Genomic DNA, 16,345 nt, shown 5'->3' on the forward strand with positions numbered 1-16,345 from the left:
GGAGCAAAGGGCCTGTTTCCGTACTGCGTGACTCTCTGACTCCAATTCCATCAATGCTCCCAGATTCTACCACTCATCCAAACACACGGACAATTTACAGTGGTCAATTAACCAGCATATCTTTAGGATGTGCGAGGAAACCAGTGCATGCTCAAAGAACCGCATAAGGTCACAGGGAGAACATGCAAACTCCACCCAGAGACCATAAAAGATCAGATTGGAATCAGGGTGCGCAGGAGCTGTGAGGCATCAGTGTTGCTATTTGCATTTCTGTGTACCATTGCACACTTGTCCTTGGAATTCCTGCCCATTGAATTTACCCGCCTGCCCACCACATTATGTACCTTTGCACCATGTCCAGGAAGAAAACAAAATGGGGTCATTTTGTTTCAATTGTGGCTGTTCATCATTTGGTTCGATTCATCATTGGTCATTGGTTCTTGAACTCTGTGGCACTTGGAAAAAAATGTATTTTTCCTTTGTGTTTTTACTTTCAGAACCATGATACATCTGAACCACTAGGTCACTGTTCATTCACACTGCACCGCACTTCACTGGGTCACTGTTCATTCACACTACACCATATTTGTCTTCACATTAACAACGTATCTCTTCCCCGGGATGTCCATTCACACACATATTCAATAGGAATACTGAAACAGAAAAAGGCCAATCATCTCCTTGAGTCTGCTTTACCAATTGATGTGTCATATCTGATCAATACCCTCCGCTACATTTCTTGCCTGCTTCCAATAATCTTTCATTCCCTTATATTCTAAATCTTCACCTTCATCTTGAATATACTTAATAACTCGGCATTTCAGCTGTCTGGGATAAAGATCACACATTCTCAAATATTTCCTGGTAGTGATCTTTCATCCTCAAAACTACTCCCCCATCTGTCGACCCCGCACAAAGTAAATATCCTCAACGGCTTCATCTACCTGTCACTACTTTGGCTTCCAAACTCATAATAATAATAATAATAATAATAAACTTGATTACGGACTCAAGGTCCAGACAAGGGGCAACATTACATTAAAAAATGCATTGCATATTAAATATCATAAATACATATAACATCTTGGTATATCACTTATAAAAACATCATAATTTATATTTTTTTAAAACACAATGCTTAAGTTAAAAATCCAGATTAAAAGATGATCAATGTCCTACAACGAGACAACGATACCAGTGTCTCCACAGCTGGGATTCGTAGCGTGTAGTGCTAACCCTTATGTTTGTCAAGGCCACAATAAGCACATTTTTAGTCATTTATTCTGCAAATGAATTTATACATGTGGTGTCTTAGGATAGCTTCTAAAGTACTGACTCCTGCAGCCACAAACATATTACTGGCACTACACCATCTAGGTTGCCTTAGCAGTGTTCTCATGGCATCGTTATATGCCACCTTAATCTCTGCATACTTGTCTTTAAATAGTTCGACCACAGGTGCGCAGTGTAGAGTGGTGTGCAGTATGCTCTAAATAGTGAAATCTTCACCACATCTGCACACGCACCAAATTTACGCAAGAGGATATTCGCCTGTATATACAGCATGCGTTGTTGCCTATAAATATCCTCATCATCTGTCATTTGTTCTGTAATAATATGCCCTAGATATTTTATCTTATTACAGACACTAAGATTATTGTCAGACAATTTAAAATCAGGATATTTTAGGCATTTATCCTCTTTGGTTCTACAGATCATAACAGCACTCTTACTAGCATTATATTTAATATCATGTTCCACACCATACACAGAACATATAGTAAGGAGCTGCTGGAGACCAGCGCTAGATGGACTAAAGACCACAAGATCATCTGCATACATAATATGGTTCACTAAAATATCACCAATCACGCACCCAGTATTACAGGCTTTCAATTGTTTAGACAGATCATCAATATATAGATTAAAAAGGACTGGGGACAAAATTCCCCCTTGTCTAACACCATTGCTAACCCCAAATGGGGCTGAGACCCTATTGCCCCATTTTATTTGCATAGTCTGGTGGGCATACCAGCAGGCCAGAATTCTCACAATGTATTTAGGCACCCCTCTTTGACTCATTTTATCAAACAGCTTTCTGTGATTAACACGGTCAAAGGCTTTGGAAGCATCAATAAAGCACATAAGGATTGAAGATTTGTTGCCTCTATATTTGTTTACCATCTCCTTTAGGGCATATATGCATAAGTCAGTGCCATGTTTAGCTTTAAAGCCAAACTGGTTATCTGTGGAGTTAACAAACTCATTTATTCTATCCAGCAGAACTCTTTCTAAAACTTTTGACAATATGCTGGCTAAAGCTATGGGCCTGTAATTATTTAGGCTGCCTACTTTACCAGCTTTGTCCTTAATGACCGGCACTAACAGGACAGACAACATTGAGTCTGGTAACAAGCCATGAATCATAAAGCCAGTAAAACAAATAGCTAGGAGAGGAGCTGTCCTCATACTCGCATACTTAAGATGTTCAGCAGAGATATGATCCAAGCCACTTGCTTTGTTGTTGGACAGCTTGTTCGTGGCATGATACACCTCATGTGACATAATCACCATCGAGTCATTACTCTCAATATTGTCCACCCTATACAAGTCACCTTGGACACTTGCTTTGTTGTTGGACAGCTTGTTCATGGTATGATACACCTCATAATCTTACATGGTTCATAAATTCACCAATCATTCTTTTAAATACCTGTGGGTGTAGATCCAACATACTTATTAGAAGCCAGGGATCTATCTAGTGAACCTTCTCTGGAATACCCTCAAGGCCGGCATGTCTTTCCTTCGAAACAGTGACTGAAACAGTCAATTTAGTTTATTGTCACGCGTACCGAGGTACAGTGAAAAGCTTTTGTTGCGTGCTAACCAGTCAGCAGAAAGTCAATACATGATTACAATCGACCCATTTACAGTGTATAGACTCTTGACAATGGAAAGAACTGCAGATGTTGCTTTAAATCGAAGGTAGACCCAAAATGCCAGAGTAACTCAGCGGGACAGGCAGCATCTCTGGAGAGAAGGAGAGAAGGGTCTGAAGGTCAAGTCTCGACCCAAGACGTCACCCATTCCTTCTCTCCAGAGATGCTGCCTGTCCCACTGAGTTACTCCAGCATTTTGTGTCTACTTGATAAGGGAATAAGGTTATCCCAGCAAACTCCGATCAAGGATAGGCCTTGAGAGGTAGATGGTAGTTCAGCACTGCTCTCTGGTTGTGGTCGGATGATTCAGTTCCCTGATAGCAGTTGGGGAGAAACAATGGACAGTATTCCCAGTGTGAGCTTGCCATAGCCTCATACAGAAATGACAAGACTCCCAGCCTCCAATACTCTCCCCTGTGAATGAAAGACCACCATTCCCCTTGCCTACTAATTACCTGTTCCAATTTTGTGTTGCATGTATACGCTGCCCCTCTGCTCATTTCACTAAACCTGACTACAGTTTCCTCATGTCTTTCAGATATATTTTATAAATATAATATTATAGACCCAGATAGTCTTGAGATAAATCTGATCTGTTAGTAGCAGGGACGGAAAATATCTTCAATGATCTGATTGCATTGGGAAATAAGCCTTAACTGAAATAAAACTTCATTTTTGCTGCCAAAACAGAATCCATTTGGGATTCTCAATGAGACTGCAGTAGATAATATACTACATTTTAACTTTAGGAAATGGCAACAGTTTGCACAAAATAATATTATTCTTGTCCCAATTCACCAAGATGCCACGGCAGTAAAAGGCAGAGCTAGGAAAAGCTTCGGCACAGGATTAACCTCACTCCTCCAACACCATGCTCTATGCACCAGGCAATATCGGGCAATTAAGCTGCCCAAAGACCTCTTGCCTGATGAAGTAGCAGACCTCTGTTTCTGACCCCATGGTGAAAATTGTTTAAAATAATTTATAAATACTATCGAAATAAAGTCAATAGGTTGGAATAGCCAAATAACTCCCTTCTGATAACAAAGATTTCTTAAGAATTCTGAAAAATTAAGGTTCTGAAGAAGGATCCCGACCTGAAACGTCACCCATTGCTTCTCTGCAAATGCTGAGTTACTCCAGCATTTTGTGTCTATCTTCAATGTAAACCAGCATCTGCAGTTCATTCCTATGCATTTCTTCAGAATGGGGCAGTCGTCAGGATTCAGCCAAGCTGGTGAACTGGGTGTAAGAGCATGCAAGGGGAAGGTAAAGATGGAATATTCGTTGGCACAGGTTTTCGTGATCGGCTGTTGAACGAGGCTTGTTAATATCTGAGCAATATATTGTTAATCTCCCTTCCCATCCCCCAGCTGCGGATGTCTCAATTACCACCTCGAAAACTCCAAAACGAAAGCTTAGGGAGGGAGGGAGAGATGGAGGGAGAGAGGAAGGGAAGGTGGCTTGAGCCGCGCACACAAGACATGCAAAGAGCTGGCATGGGAAATATAAGATTTCTTCTCAAAGGCCCAGACTATCTAATGGACGATGCATATCCAGCAGACACTCAAAGAAAAATGTTTAAGAAGGAACTGCAGATGCTGGAAAACCGAAGGTAGACAAAAGTGCTGGAGAAACTCAGCGGGTGAGGCAGCATCTATGGTGCGAAGGAAATAGTCATCGTTTCGCGTCGAAACCCTTCTTCAGAAGAAAAATCCTATGCTCATGTTTCTCAGCTATTCCGTTAAAGGAACAACAGAAGCCACATACAGAAGGAAGGAAACGCACTTTACCTGCTTTCTGAAACCTCTGCAGCAGATCTCGCCGTAAAGACTTTTCAAGGTTAAAATATCCATTTTCTTCGTCAGGGTCCTGGAGAAAGAGGGGGATGTGCTGGAACACAATCACGTGTTTGCTCTTCTTGCACTCGGCTGCAGCGAGCTGTGCATTGAGCCACTGGTCATGGGCTTGCTTTAACTCGGGGCAACTGGAGGCGTCGTGGAAAAACTGGGAGTTCAGCACGAGGAACAAGACGCCGCCGACCCAGAAGCTGAAGTAATCATCGCCCCAGCTCTCGCAGTACTTCAGGATAGTGTCCGCAGTCGGGGTGTTACCGATGTCATGGTTGCCACTGACAAAAACCAATGGCACCTCAGCGTCTGTACATTTCAACACTTCCTTGAGGTCACGTTTTTGCTCCTCGTGCCAAAGAGTACCTGAAAAATTGTAAAAAAATAAAATCAGGACAGATGCAAAATAATTTCTCCCTTTTATTTAAACACCGTGGCTTATTTAATTTAATTTAATTTATTTAATCTCACTTAATTTATTTATTTATTTAATTTTATTTATTTATTTTATTTTAATTGAATTAATTTATTTTATTTAAACACCGTGGAGAGATGTCCAATTGAAACTGCTGCAAGATCTCCCCTCTGGCAGCAAGATCGATCGTATCTTAAAGCATTTGCCTAGAATTGGCTGTGGACAAAAATGCTGGAGAAACTCAGCGGGTGAGGCAACGATACGTTGCCTATTTCCTTCGCTCCATAGATGCTGCCTCACCCGCTGAGTTTCTCCAGCATCTTTGACTACCTTCGATTTTCCAGCATCTGCAGTTCCTTCTTAAAGCGTCTAGAATTGGCTGCTCTTTTGCAGGTTCCTCTTTCAAATGCTCTCATTTTTTTTCATTTCCATTGACTTTGGTGGAAATTAAATTCAGGAGAGATACAGATGAGACTCGAGCAGCCAGTTTCCATTCAGAATATGCATGGCTAAGTGTAACACTTTGACGGCACTGGGCCTGCACTCGCTGGAGTTTAGGGGGGACCTCATAGAAACTTACCGAATAGTGCATGGGTAGAGTGGATGTGGAGAGAATAGTGGGAGAGTCTAGGAGAGTCTAGGACCAGAGGTCAGAGCCTCGGAAATAAAGGACATCCCTTCAGTCAGAGGGTGGTGAATCGGTAGAATTCATTGCCACAGAAGACTGTCAATGGATATTTTTAAGGCAGAGATATATAGATTCTTCTAGGAAATTCAGGTTTATTCATCGTCCATTGACAGCCTCCTGAGACGTGTTTTTTATTATTCACTAATACCTCGAAGATAGTTCCAATTCCTAGTGCTACTACCTAGAGCTATCGGGTCCCACAGCACAGTAACAGGCCCCTCATCAAGTCCGCTCCGACCATCAACCCATTTACACTAATCCTCAATTAATCCCTTTTTTTATTCAGCAGCGTATTCTCATCAACTTCCCTTAGATTCCACCATTCATCTACACAATAGGTGTAATTTACAGTGACCCAATGAATATACCAATCTGCATATCTTTAGAATATAGGAAGAAACCAATTCATCCAGATAAAATCCACATGGTCACAGGCAGAATGTACAAACCTCACACATATTATTTGATTAGTACGGGTGTCAGGGGTTAAGAGGAGAAGGCAGGAGAATGGGGTTAGGAGGGAGAGATAGATCAGCCATGATTGGATTGAATGGCGGAGTAGACTTGATGGGCCGACTGGCCTAATTCTTTTCCTATCACATATGAACAACTCCATATCATTTATACTGATGGTGTAACCAATGTTCTGACCTGGTTAAGAAGTGGTCAGCCGAGAGTGGGGCTTGTGCCATTTTGCCCGTGTGCTGGGCACCAACATTGCTTTGTTTACAGAATATTTTGTTCAATGGTCTTTATAATCTGAACAAGCCAAGCAATCATAGTAATGCTGACAGAACTATAAAGAGGGAGGAGATGCGGGGGGTACAAAATATTTCATGGTTTTAAAATACGAGGACTCGCATTTAACGTTAAAATGCACGTGAGCTGCAATAATTGTCTCAGAAATAGTACACATGCCTAATCAAGAACAATTACTTTTAAACTTAGTAAACAGTTATATGATGGAAAGAATACAAAACAGTGCAGGGGCACAGGAACTGGCCCTTTGGCCCATGATGTTTGTGCTGACCAGTACAATTGCAACTGATCATGTCCTGCACATAGTCTATATCCCTCTATTCCCCGCAAAGTACAACTGCATTTTATGTTTCCATTAAAGATCATTTACAACTTAGACAATAGACAATAGGTGCAGGAGTAGGCCATTTGGCCCTTTGAGCCAGCACCGCCATTCAATGTCATGGCTGATCATCCCCAATCAGTTCCCCCATTCCTGCCTTCTCCCCAACTTATAAATGAAAAGAAAACAACAGCATGACATAATAATAGATGAATAAATTGGATCTATATTTGCTAACAAGTTTAAATTGTATTATTTACAGACTGTGTTACAGGGGGAGGAGGGAGGGGTGAACAAAGGGGGACCTGGCGTGGATACTCTGTAACTTTGTCAGCCTCCTTTATGTGGTGACTATTTGCATACCTTGGGAATGCAAGCAAAGAATTGCACCATGACTTGTCACATGTGATAATAAAATATGCATTTATTCATTGGTTCATTTATTTATTCATTCATTCATTCATACATTTATATTTAGCAAAAACATGATTTGTAGAGCCAATTTCCATTATATTGCCTATTACCTCTATTTCTGATAAGCTTTCTTTTTAATTCTTTAGTTTAGTTCAGCGAGACAGCGGGGTGGGAGATTGCAACCTTCACGTGGTCCGCCCTGTTTCAACTAATGCAATCAACCTGGCGTGCACAATCAGATAAGATCAAATAGAACAAGTTGTCCTACAACTTTCAGCTGTGCTCGCCATATGCAAGAAGAAGAAGCGAGACATCATAAAAACATGCTCTTCGGCCCACCGACCAGCGATCCCCGCACACTAACACTATCCTGCACACACTAAAGGCAATTTTTTTACAATTATACCAAGCCAATTAACCTACAAACCTGTACGTCTTTTGAGTGTGGGAGGAAACCGAGGATCTTGGAGAAAACCCACGAAGGGTCACGGGGAGAACGTACAAACTCCGTGGTCGGAATCAAACCCGGGTCTCGGCGCTGTCAGGCATTAGCTCTTCTGCTGAGCCATTGCAGCACACCATTTTCACCAGTATAAGTAAGTAAGTAAGTTTATTGGCCAAGTATTCACATACAAGGAATTTGCCTTGGCGCTCCGCCCACAAGTAACAACATGACATACAGTGACAGTTACGAATGACTCAGAAAACACTAAACATTAATAATAATAAAACATTAATGATAAAACACCATCGATCAAGCATGTGAACCAACAAAATACCAGATCAAAGGGAGGCTACAGATTTTTGGCTGTTGAGTAGAGCAACTACTCGTGGATAAAACCTGTTTTTATGTCTGGCTGTGGCAGCTTTGACAGTCCGGAGTCGCCTTCCTGAGGGAAGTGATTCAAAGAGTTTGTGGCCAGGGTGAGAGGGGTCAGAGATGATCTTGCCCGCTCGCTTCCTGGCCCTTGCAGTGTACAGTTCATCAAAGGAGGGAAGGTTGCAGCCAATAATCTTCTCTGCTGATCGGACGATTCGCTGCAGCCTCCAGGTGTCGTGCTTGGTGGTTGAGCCAAACCAGACCATGATGGAGAAGGTGAGAACAGACTCTACGATGGCCGTGTAGAATTGGACCATCATTGCCTGTGGCAGATTGTGCTTCCTCAGCTGCCGTAGGAAGTACATCCTCTGTTGTGCCTTTTTGACTGTGGAGTCGATGGTAGCCCCCCACTTAAGGTCCTTGGAGATGATGATTCCCAGGAACTTAAAAGACTCCACAGATGTGACTGTGGTGTTGTTGATGGTGAGTGGGGTGAGGGGAGGGGGAGCTCTCCTAAAGTCTACAATCAATTCCACTGTCTTAAGAGCATTAAGCTCTAGGTTGTTGTTACGGCACCAGGACGCCAGCTGTGACACTTCCTGTCTGTAGGCAGATTCCTCCCCATCTTGGATCAGTCCAATCAGGGTTGTGTCGTCCTCAAACTTGAGAAGCTTGACAGAGGATGTGGGCAGAACTGGAAAACCCTGCATTTATTCCACCCCTAATTCCGCTTGGGAAACTGGTGGGTGCAACTGAGTGACTTGTTGGGCAATGAAGAGTTAAGCTGTTGCCGTGTGTAAAAAATATACAGACCAAAACGGGTAAGGACAACAGATTTCATTCCCTTAAGATACTAATGAAGCAGATAGGTTTTTAATAGTATCTGCGGTTTCATGGTCACTGATACTAACACTGATTTCCAGATTAATTTAATTAGTAAATTTATTTAACTGAATTTAAATTACTCAGCTGGTGTGGTGGGAATTGAAATCATTAGATCAGGCCTTCTACTGACCCGATAATGCAATTACTATAATACTCCAACCGTAAACACATGAAAAATATATGCGTAAGTATGATGATTACATATTTTAAGGCAGACAATGTTGGTGAAATACACCTTTGGCGAAACATGAGGTGAAAGCTCACACATCAGCTGCTCATTATGTGTACTGCACCATTCTTCACGGCAGAGATTGGCCGCTCTGTGCCAAACCTGAAGCAGTATTTCCATAAAATAGATCTTTGTTTGCAAAGTCAAAAAGATGATTGACCAGGCAGGCAAGTCCATGCTGGCATTGTACAAGGTTATTTGATGGAATTTCCATCCCAACATGAGTAGGAAGGAACTGCCAGGGCCGGCCTTAAGCCAATTGGACCGATTGCTCCCCATTGGGTCCTGCGCCTAAGAGGAGTCCCGCACTAATGTTCCGTATTTCGTACGGAAATACAAATTTGCTTTGTTAAATAAAGATTTAAAAAAAAACATTCGCCATGCAGATTTCTTTTTAAAAACGAACATGGATAACAACCGCTGCACGGCCATCAGACACAAACGATTTGTTAACTACTCCTGTTAGCACTTGTTAACAGCCAGTAGTTAACAAGTAGTTATACAATGTGTCATTAATGCATTGCATTCCTCAGTAAATGTAATTGTGTTTTGAACAAGTATTAATGACGCCGTGTTCCTTTGAATAAAATTCACGCGACGTCATTCATACTTCTTCAAAACACAATTACATTTACTGAGGAATGTAGATCGATGCATTGATGACACATTGAGAATTTCTTAAAACTCACCATCATGATTGAGGGCTCCGGACCGTGAGAAGGGGCTTCTTCTTGGTGTGCAGGTTAGTCATTCACCTACCGACCCACGTTGTGTCTCTCTGTCTTTCGCTCACTCCCTCCCTCCCTCTCTCTCTCTCTCTCTCTCTCACGCTCTCTCACGCTCTCTCTCTCCCGCTCCCCATCTCGTCTCTCTCTAGCTCTCTCACTCCCTCTCTCTCACCCTGTCGCCTCGGCATTCCTGGAATCATTGAGGTTTTGTGGTAGACAAAAATCCTGGAGGAACTCACGGGCAAGGCGGCTGCCTCACTGGCTGAGTTTCTCCAGCACTGTGTTTTTTATTTGACTCTGAAGTTGAAGGTGGCTCAGCGGGACGGGCAGGGGCTCTGGGAAGAGGGTTGCGTTTCTGGTCGAGACCCTTCTTCAGACAATCACAAGTACTCTCACCGACGAGAGTTCAGTTCAGTCTGAAAAAGAGTCTTCCCTCCAGAATCGCTGCGCTGCCTGTCCTGCTGAGTTACTCTAGCTTTATGTCTATCTTCCATTTCAGAGAAATAAAATTTCTCACGGGGGGTATATAGCGCCTATCCCCCCCCCCCTCCTTCCTTCCCAACCTCAGCCTCACAGACCTTAGCGTACCCCTAGTTCCTAAAACCCATTTCCATCACTGTTCATGTTGCATTTATAATGTAGAGACCGGGCTTGAAGTGAATCTGTGAAACAAAAAGTTAAAGAGCTGGTTTCAGTCCAACAGCAGCCTGAAGCACTTCAGCCTCTTAGCCCTGTGACCAGCTGTTTCAGGTTTTGTACTGCTGTTGGACTGAAACCAGCTCTTTATCTTTTTGTTTCATCCCCTGTCCATCCACATTCATTTCCCTCTCCCCCACCTTCCTCCCATGGTACCTGCTACTTTGGTGGCAGGCACACCATCACGTTTACATTGCCAGTTAACCACTGATTTATTTTCAAGTGGTCAGTGCAAAGTCTGCCTTCTTAAAAACTGGTATCGTTGCCAAAAGTGACTTGTTTCGTGAAAATGGGCATTTGTAAAATTAAACCCCAGTGTCCTCTGAGCTACGTGTTACTGTATTGTTCAATATTCTTGCTAATTGTCGTATTAGCATTTCAATGCTGCGTGTGCTTCAGCATGGGGCCATCCATTAGTTAGATCGCAGCGGAACATAGTATTAAATCGCAAGCGACTGCAGATGCTGCAGATCTTGAGCAAAAAAAACAAAACTGCTGGAGGAATATTGAGTCACACCATTTAGTGAAGCCACCTAACAAAGGGTTGCTCTTTGGAGGCGAATAGTCACTTCCTGACTAACTGCTGACTCTTTTTAACTTGGCGCAGAGTGCAATGGTTACCCGTTTTCTATTGCACAAATGCATGAGTGAAGAGTCGAGTCAAGAATGTATAATTGTCATGTGTACCCACCACAGAACAATGAAATTCTTATTTGCAACAGCGGCGTGTAAACACAATATTCATAGATTGTATGAGAATGTATGAGAAACAAATAAATTCGATAACTTAACCCTAATACTAGTGCAAAAAAGCTCAGGGTGCCCCATCAAATCGTATCAATCGCTTGCCAATCGCATGACTGCGTCCAACTGCTGTCTGGTTCGTTGATCGTATTGCTAGATATGAACTGTTTTGGGAGAGAAAAATGCTCACGGCAGACCAAACGTGTTAAACAGAAATTGGTCAGATACTGAGCTTTACACAGTGAGAAATCATGTGAAATAATCACTGAATTTTATTTTAAATGAATGTACCTGCATGTTATACTGTTTAGTTTGGAGATACAGCCGGATAGTCTACTGAGTTCGCACCGACCAGCGATTTTTGTTTTGCTATTTGTCAATTATTTTGTGCCTGATTATTTGGCAGCCAATCAATCGCTGTCTCTAAGGGGGTTGCGTCCAATCACCAACCAGCTTGCCTTAAAATTCCCGCCCAATCAACAAATAGATCTCCTCCCGTCCAATCAGCCGCTGTCTCCAAGGGCATTGTGTCCAATCACATAATGCAGTTGATTGGTAATTAGCTGCTACGGTAAAGGTTGGAAGCCAGTGGAGCTACTGACAGTCAGACGGGAGCAGGAGAGATTCACACAGTGTATAATCCATAGCACCTTAGTGTACAATTTCATAATATATACTAAATAACTGGGCTGACAGACCTTGGCTGGGAACCTGGGGCTCACCAAAATTGTTCCCAATTGGGCCCCGCACCCCCTAAGGCCGGCCCTGGGAACTGCAGATGCTGGTTTACACTGAAGATAGACACAAAGTGCTGGAGTCACTCAGTGGGACAGGCAGCATCTCTGGAAAGAAGGAATGGATGACGTTTTGGGTCGAGACCCTTCTTCAGACTCAGTGGGTCTTGACGTGAAACATCACCCATTCCTTCTATCCAGAGATGCTGCCTGTCCCGCTGAGATACTCCAGCATTTTGTGTCTATCCATTCCAACATCCACTGCATGACATTAAACTATACAACTCTTCCCCCTTCTGTCATAGGGTAGAGTGACACCCCTCCCCCCCCTTCCCCGCTCCCCATTCTTTGAACATCCCCAATCCTTTCCACTCGCCACTTTAATTTAATGTTTCATGTATTGTGTGTTGGCAGATCAGTATCTCTCCTGGGATAAATAAAGTTCTATCGTATTGTATCGTATGACAATACTTTTAGTACAGCACGGTTCATTTAAGGGCATAGAGATCGAATGATTAATTCCTAAATGTAAAGTAAACCATAGAAGACATAAGCCAACCATAACCTGGAACATTTCAACACCGAGCCCACTTCGTCATGTTGCAGTTGTATAAGACGTTGGCGAGACCGCATTTAGAATACTGTGTTCAGTTCTGGGCATGTCTTCTTCTTGCGTATGGCGTGCACAGCCTAAAGTTGTAGGACAGCTTGTTCTATTTGATCTAATTTGATTGTGCACGCCAGGTTGATTGCATCCGTCGAAACAGGGCGGACCACGTAAAGGTTGCAATCTTCCACCCCAGTTCTGGGCACCATGTTATAGGAAATATATTGTCACGCTGTCAAAGGGTTTAGAAAGGTTTTACGAAGATGTTGCCAGAACTAGAGGGTGTGAGCTATAGGGAGAGGTCGAGTAGGCTGGGTCTCTCTATTCCTTGGAGCGCAGGAGGATGAGGGAAGATCTTATAGAAGTGTACAAAATCATGAGAGGAATAGATCGGGTAGCTGCACAGAGTCTCTTGCCCAGAGTAGAGGAATCGAGGACCAGAGGACATAGGTTCAAGGTGAAGGGGAAAAGATTTACTGTATTTCCCGGAAATGAAGACGCACCTGCTTCGAAGGCGCACCCTCAATTTGAGTTGCAAAATTTTGAAAAAAGGCTGGCGGGAAAGGATCAAGGGTTTGCTTTAGTCCAGGGGTCGGCAACCTTTTTTGCATAGGGGCCAGGACCCGTGTTTGTGAGCGGATGGCGGGCCACATTTATCGCCATAGTTAATAAATGGAGGTAATAAAACATACTAACTAAATTAGTAATTAGTAATAATACATACTAATAATACATAAATCAGTAATAATACATAGTTTTCAGTATTTTTCAATTAGTTTTCTGCTGCTTCCAGATCGCCTGCCTGCCCCGGGACTAGCTGTAGTTCCCAGGTCGCCTGCAAACCCCGGGTCTAACTGCAGTTCCACTGTCCGGTCCTGGCGGCCGCTCGCAGCCACCCTAGCTACTGATCGCCCTGTCCCACGTATAGGCGACTGTCCAGTCCCCACATGGTCACCACATGTTCGCGGGTGGTTGCCGGGAAGTCGCCTTCATGGTCGTGAGGAGTTCCTGCATTCTGAGAACTAGTCGCGGCCTCGTTATGGTTGCCGTGAATTTTTCAACATGTTGATAAAATAGCGGCGACTAGAATGAAGCCGCCATGGAGAGTAGCGAGAATTCTCGAGCCGTAGGTGTGTCGCCAGGAGGTCCTAGTGGGTTGCCAGGAGGTCGAAGGTTCTCGTAGGTTGTAGCCGGTGCTGACCGGTGAATTTCATTGAATCATTGGGGAAAAAAGGTAAGCAGTAGTTTTCAGAACCAAGGATAACCGACCGGTAATGTTAAATGTCCGCCGAGTTTCACAGCCGTGTATCTCTGGCTTCTTAAAAGTTGGCTCCACTCCTTCTCTCCCCTTCTCCCCCCTCTCCTCCCCCTTCCCCCCTGCCCCTTCTTTTAAAGGACTTACCGTACACTGAGCTTTAGCCGTCTTTTTACAGCGCCAAACTTCCTGTTCATCGCGGTGTGTGTCTGTTTCACCTTGGCTTTGCACCGTGTAAATGTTTTAGACAGCGCTCCCCCCACTTGTCCTGTCCCCCGCCTGCATAACGGACTGGTGAAGGAAGCGATGTGTGTGTGTGTGTGTGTGTGTGTGTGAAATCGCCTAAGTGGGGCAGGCCCATGAGTGAGTTGCTGGCATGATCCCCGACCCCCTACCCTCTCAACGCTCCTGCCCTCACCGCAACTTTACCTCTGGCGGCCCAGCCATGCTGACCCGGGCCAGACTCCCCACACGCTGTGGAAGGAACTCTCCCCCCCAGCGGCGCTGTCCTTTTACAGCTGCTGTACTGAGGGATAGTCAAGTCTATCTTTCTTGGCTAACATTCTAACCTTCGGCCTCCAAGACGCAGGTACATTTTCGGGCCTTATTTTAGGGTAATAAATAGCGTCTTCATTGCCGGGAAATACGGTAATAGGAATCCGAGGTGTAACTTTTTCACACAAAGGTTGGTGGGTGTATGGAACAAGCTGCCAGAGGAGGTAGTTCAGGCTGGGACTATCCCATTGTTTAAGAAACAGTTAGGCAGGTACATGGATTGGTCAGGTTTGGTGGGATATGGACCAAGCGCAGGCAGGTGGGACTAGTGTCGCTTGGACATGTTGGCCGGTGTGAGCAAGTTGGGCCTGCTTCCAAGCTGTAGGTCAAAATGAAGAAAGTTCAAAATCAACTGTTATTCTTAAGACAATGCACGCACAGGTGGCTCTGAATATTATAGTTTGTTTTATTATAAAAATAATGTGTGTAGAATAAGTCTACTTCACTGAAGGTTGGGAATCATCCAGGCGGGTCACTAGGCCTCTCCTGTCACAGGAAGTGCGATTAGGCTGGTCACGTGGCCAGTGACGGGGCCTTGTGATGGTTGCAGATAGAGGTTGTCGGATCAAGCCAGGGGAACCCATTTAATAGGTGTTTTGTGCAGGGGTAAGGAAGTCGAGGTGATGCTCGGTAGCAGATTAAAGCATATGAACCTTTTCCAGCCAGTCTCCAGCTCTGAACTGTGTCCAAAACACAATTACCATTCTGATAGGCAGCAACTTAAAAAGTTGTCTGCCCTCTCCATTCAGCAGTGTTCGTTTCCACCATTCTGCCTTGTCTACACATGCCAACTACCTTTCATAATTTTCATGTCACGTTACTTGAATGTTTCGTATAAATCTGAATGAATTACCAGTCATATTTAGCCAAAGTAAAAGCAGGAATAAAGCCCAAGAAAATAAAATGTTTGATTTGGTCACACATTCCAACTGGCGACAGATATTGCATGTTAATAACCCATCCCCCCGTGATACCGAATGATAACCGAAGGAGTAAATTCCTTTTGAAATGGAAACATTTCGAATGGTTCATGTGTAAAAGTGTTGATACTGAGCAATGGTGAAACCAAATGCTAGTATGTTTCTGTTTTTCAGAAGAGGTGCTGCCTGCAAGACTAAAAGGGCTTTCTCACGGTGCGACCTGACGCAAGACTTAACAAGAGTTTAACATCGTGGGAACCTCCTGCGATAACAGTACGGCATTCGTGGACCACCGAGGACCTCCGTGGTGCTAACGGCAGGTAGTCGTGTATCTTTGTACAGTCGGGAGAAAATTCAAACATTTTTGAATTTCTCCAAGAGTGACTTGAGCACTTTTTGGTGAGCGTTGCAACATTGTATGAACGCAGATGCCAGTGCGATATCCGTGCGATATCCGTAATGACTCTTGCGGGTACCGTGGGAACTCCTGCGAACGGTAAACCCGGAAGCTTGACAGAGGGGACATAAGGTGAGTAAAAAAGGTGGTCTCAATATCGCCAATGGACCATGTGTCCATCGAGGACGTCCCACCTAATTGTCATTGTTTGAGAATCTTTTTCACAGTAAGACTTGCAGAGATGCCTCTCAGAAAAGCGCAAAGAAAGGGGTCAAAGAAAGTCAGAAAGTTTTTAGCCATGCAGGTAAATGAGGAGGAGACTCAGCAAGAGAGACAGGTGGAGAGGCAAGAGGAGATGCCAGAGATACCACTGCCTGTGGGCTCCTTG

At 43.8% G+C, this 16,345-nt stretch overlaps 1 protein-coding gene across 1 annotated transcript in view; it reads right to left on the bottom strand.

The window, feature by feature from the left end:
• cpped1 (calcineurin like phosphoesterase domain containing 1) overlaps positions 1–16,345 on the bottom strand; it is a 272,056-nt gene that overhangs the window by 87,290 nt on the left and 168,421 nt on the right. Inside the window, exon 3 of the mRNA XM_033040303.1 lies at positions 4,733–5,155. Coding sequence (XP_032896194.1) covers positions 4,733–5,155 — 423 coding nt within the window. The remainder of the gene's footprint in view (positions 1–4,732; positions 5,156–16,345) is intronic.

This window comes from Amblyraja radiata, chromosome 22 (assembly GCF_010909765.2).
Source record: "Amblyraja radiata isolate CabotCenter1 chromosome 22, sAmbRad1.1.pri, whole genome shotgun sequence".
NCBI lineage: Eukaryota > Metazoa > Chordata > Chondrichthyes > Rajiformes > Rajidae > Amblyraja > Amblyraja radiata.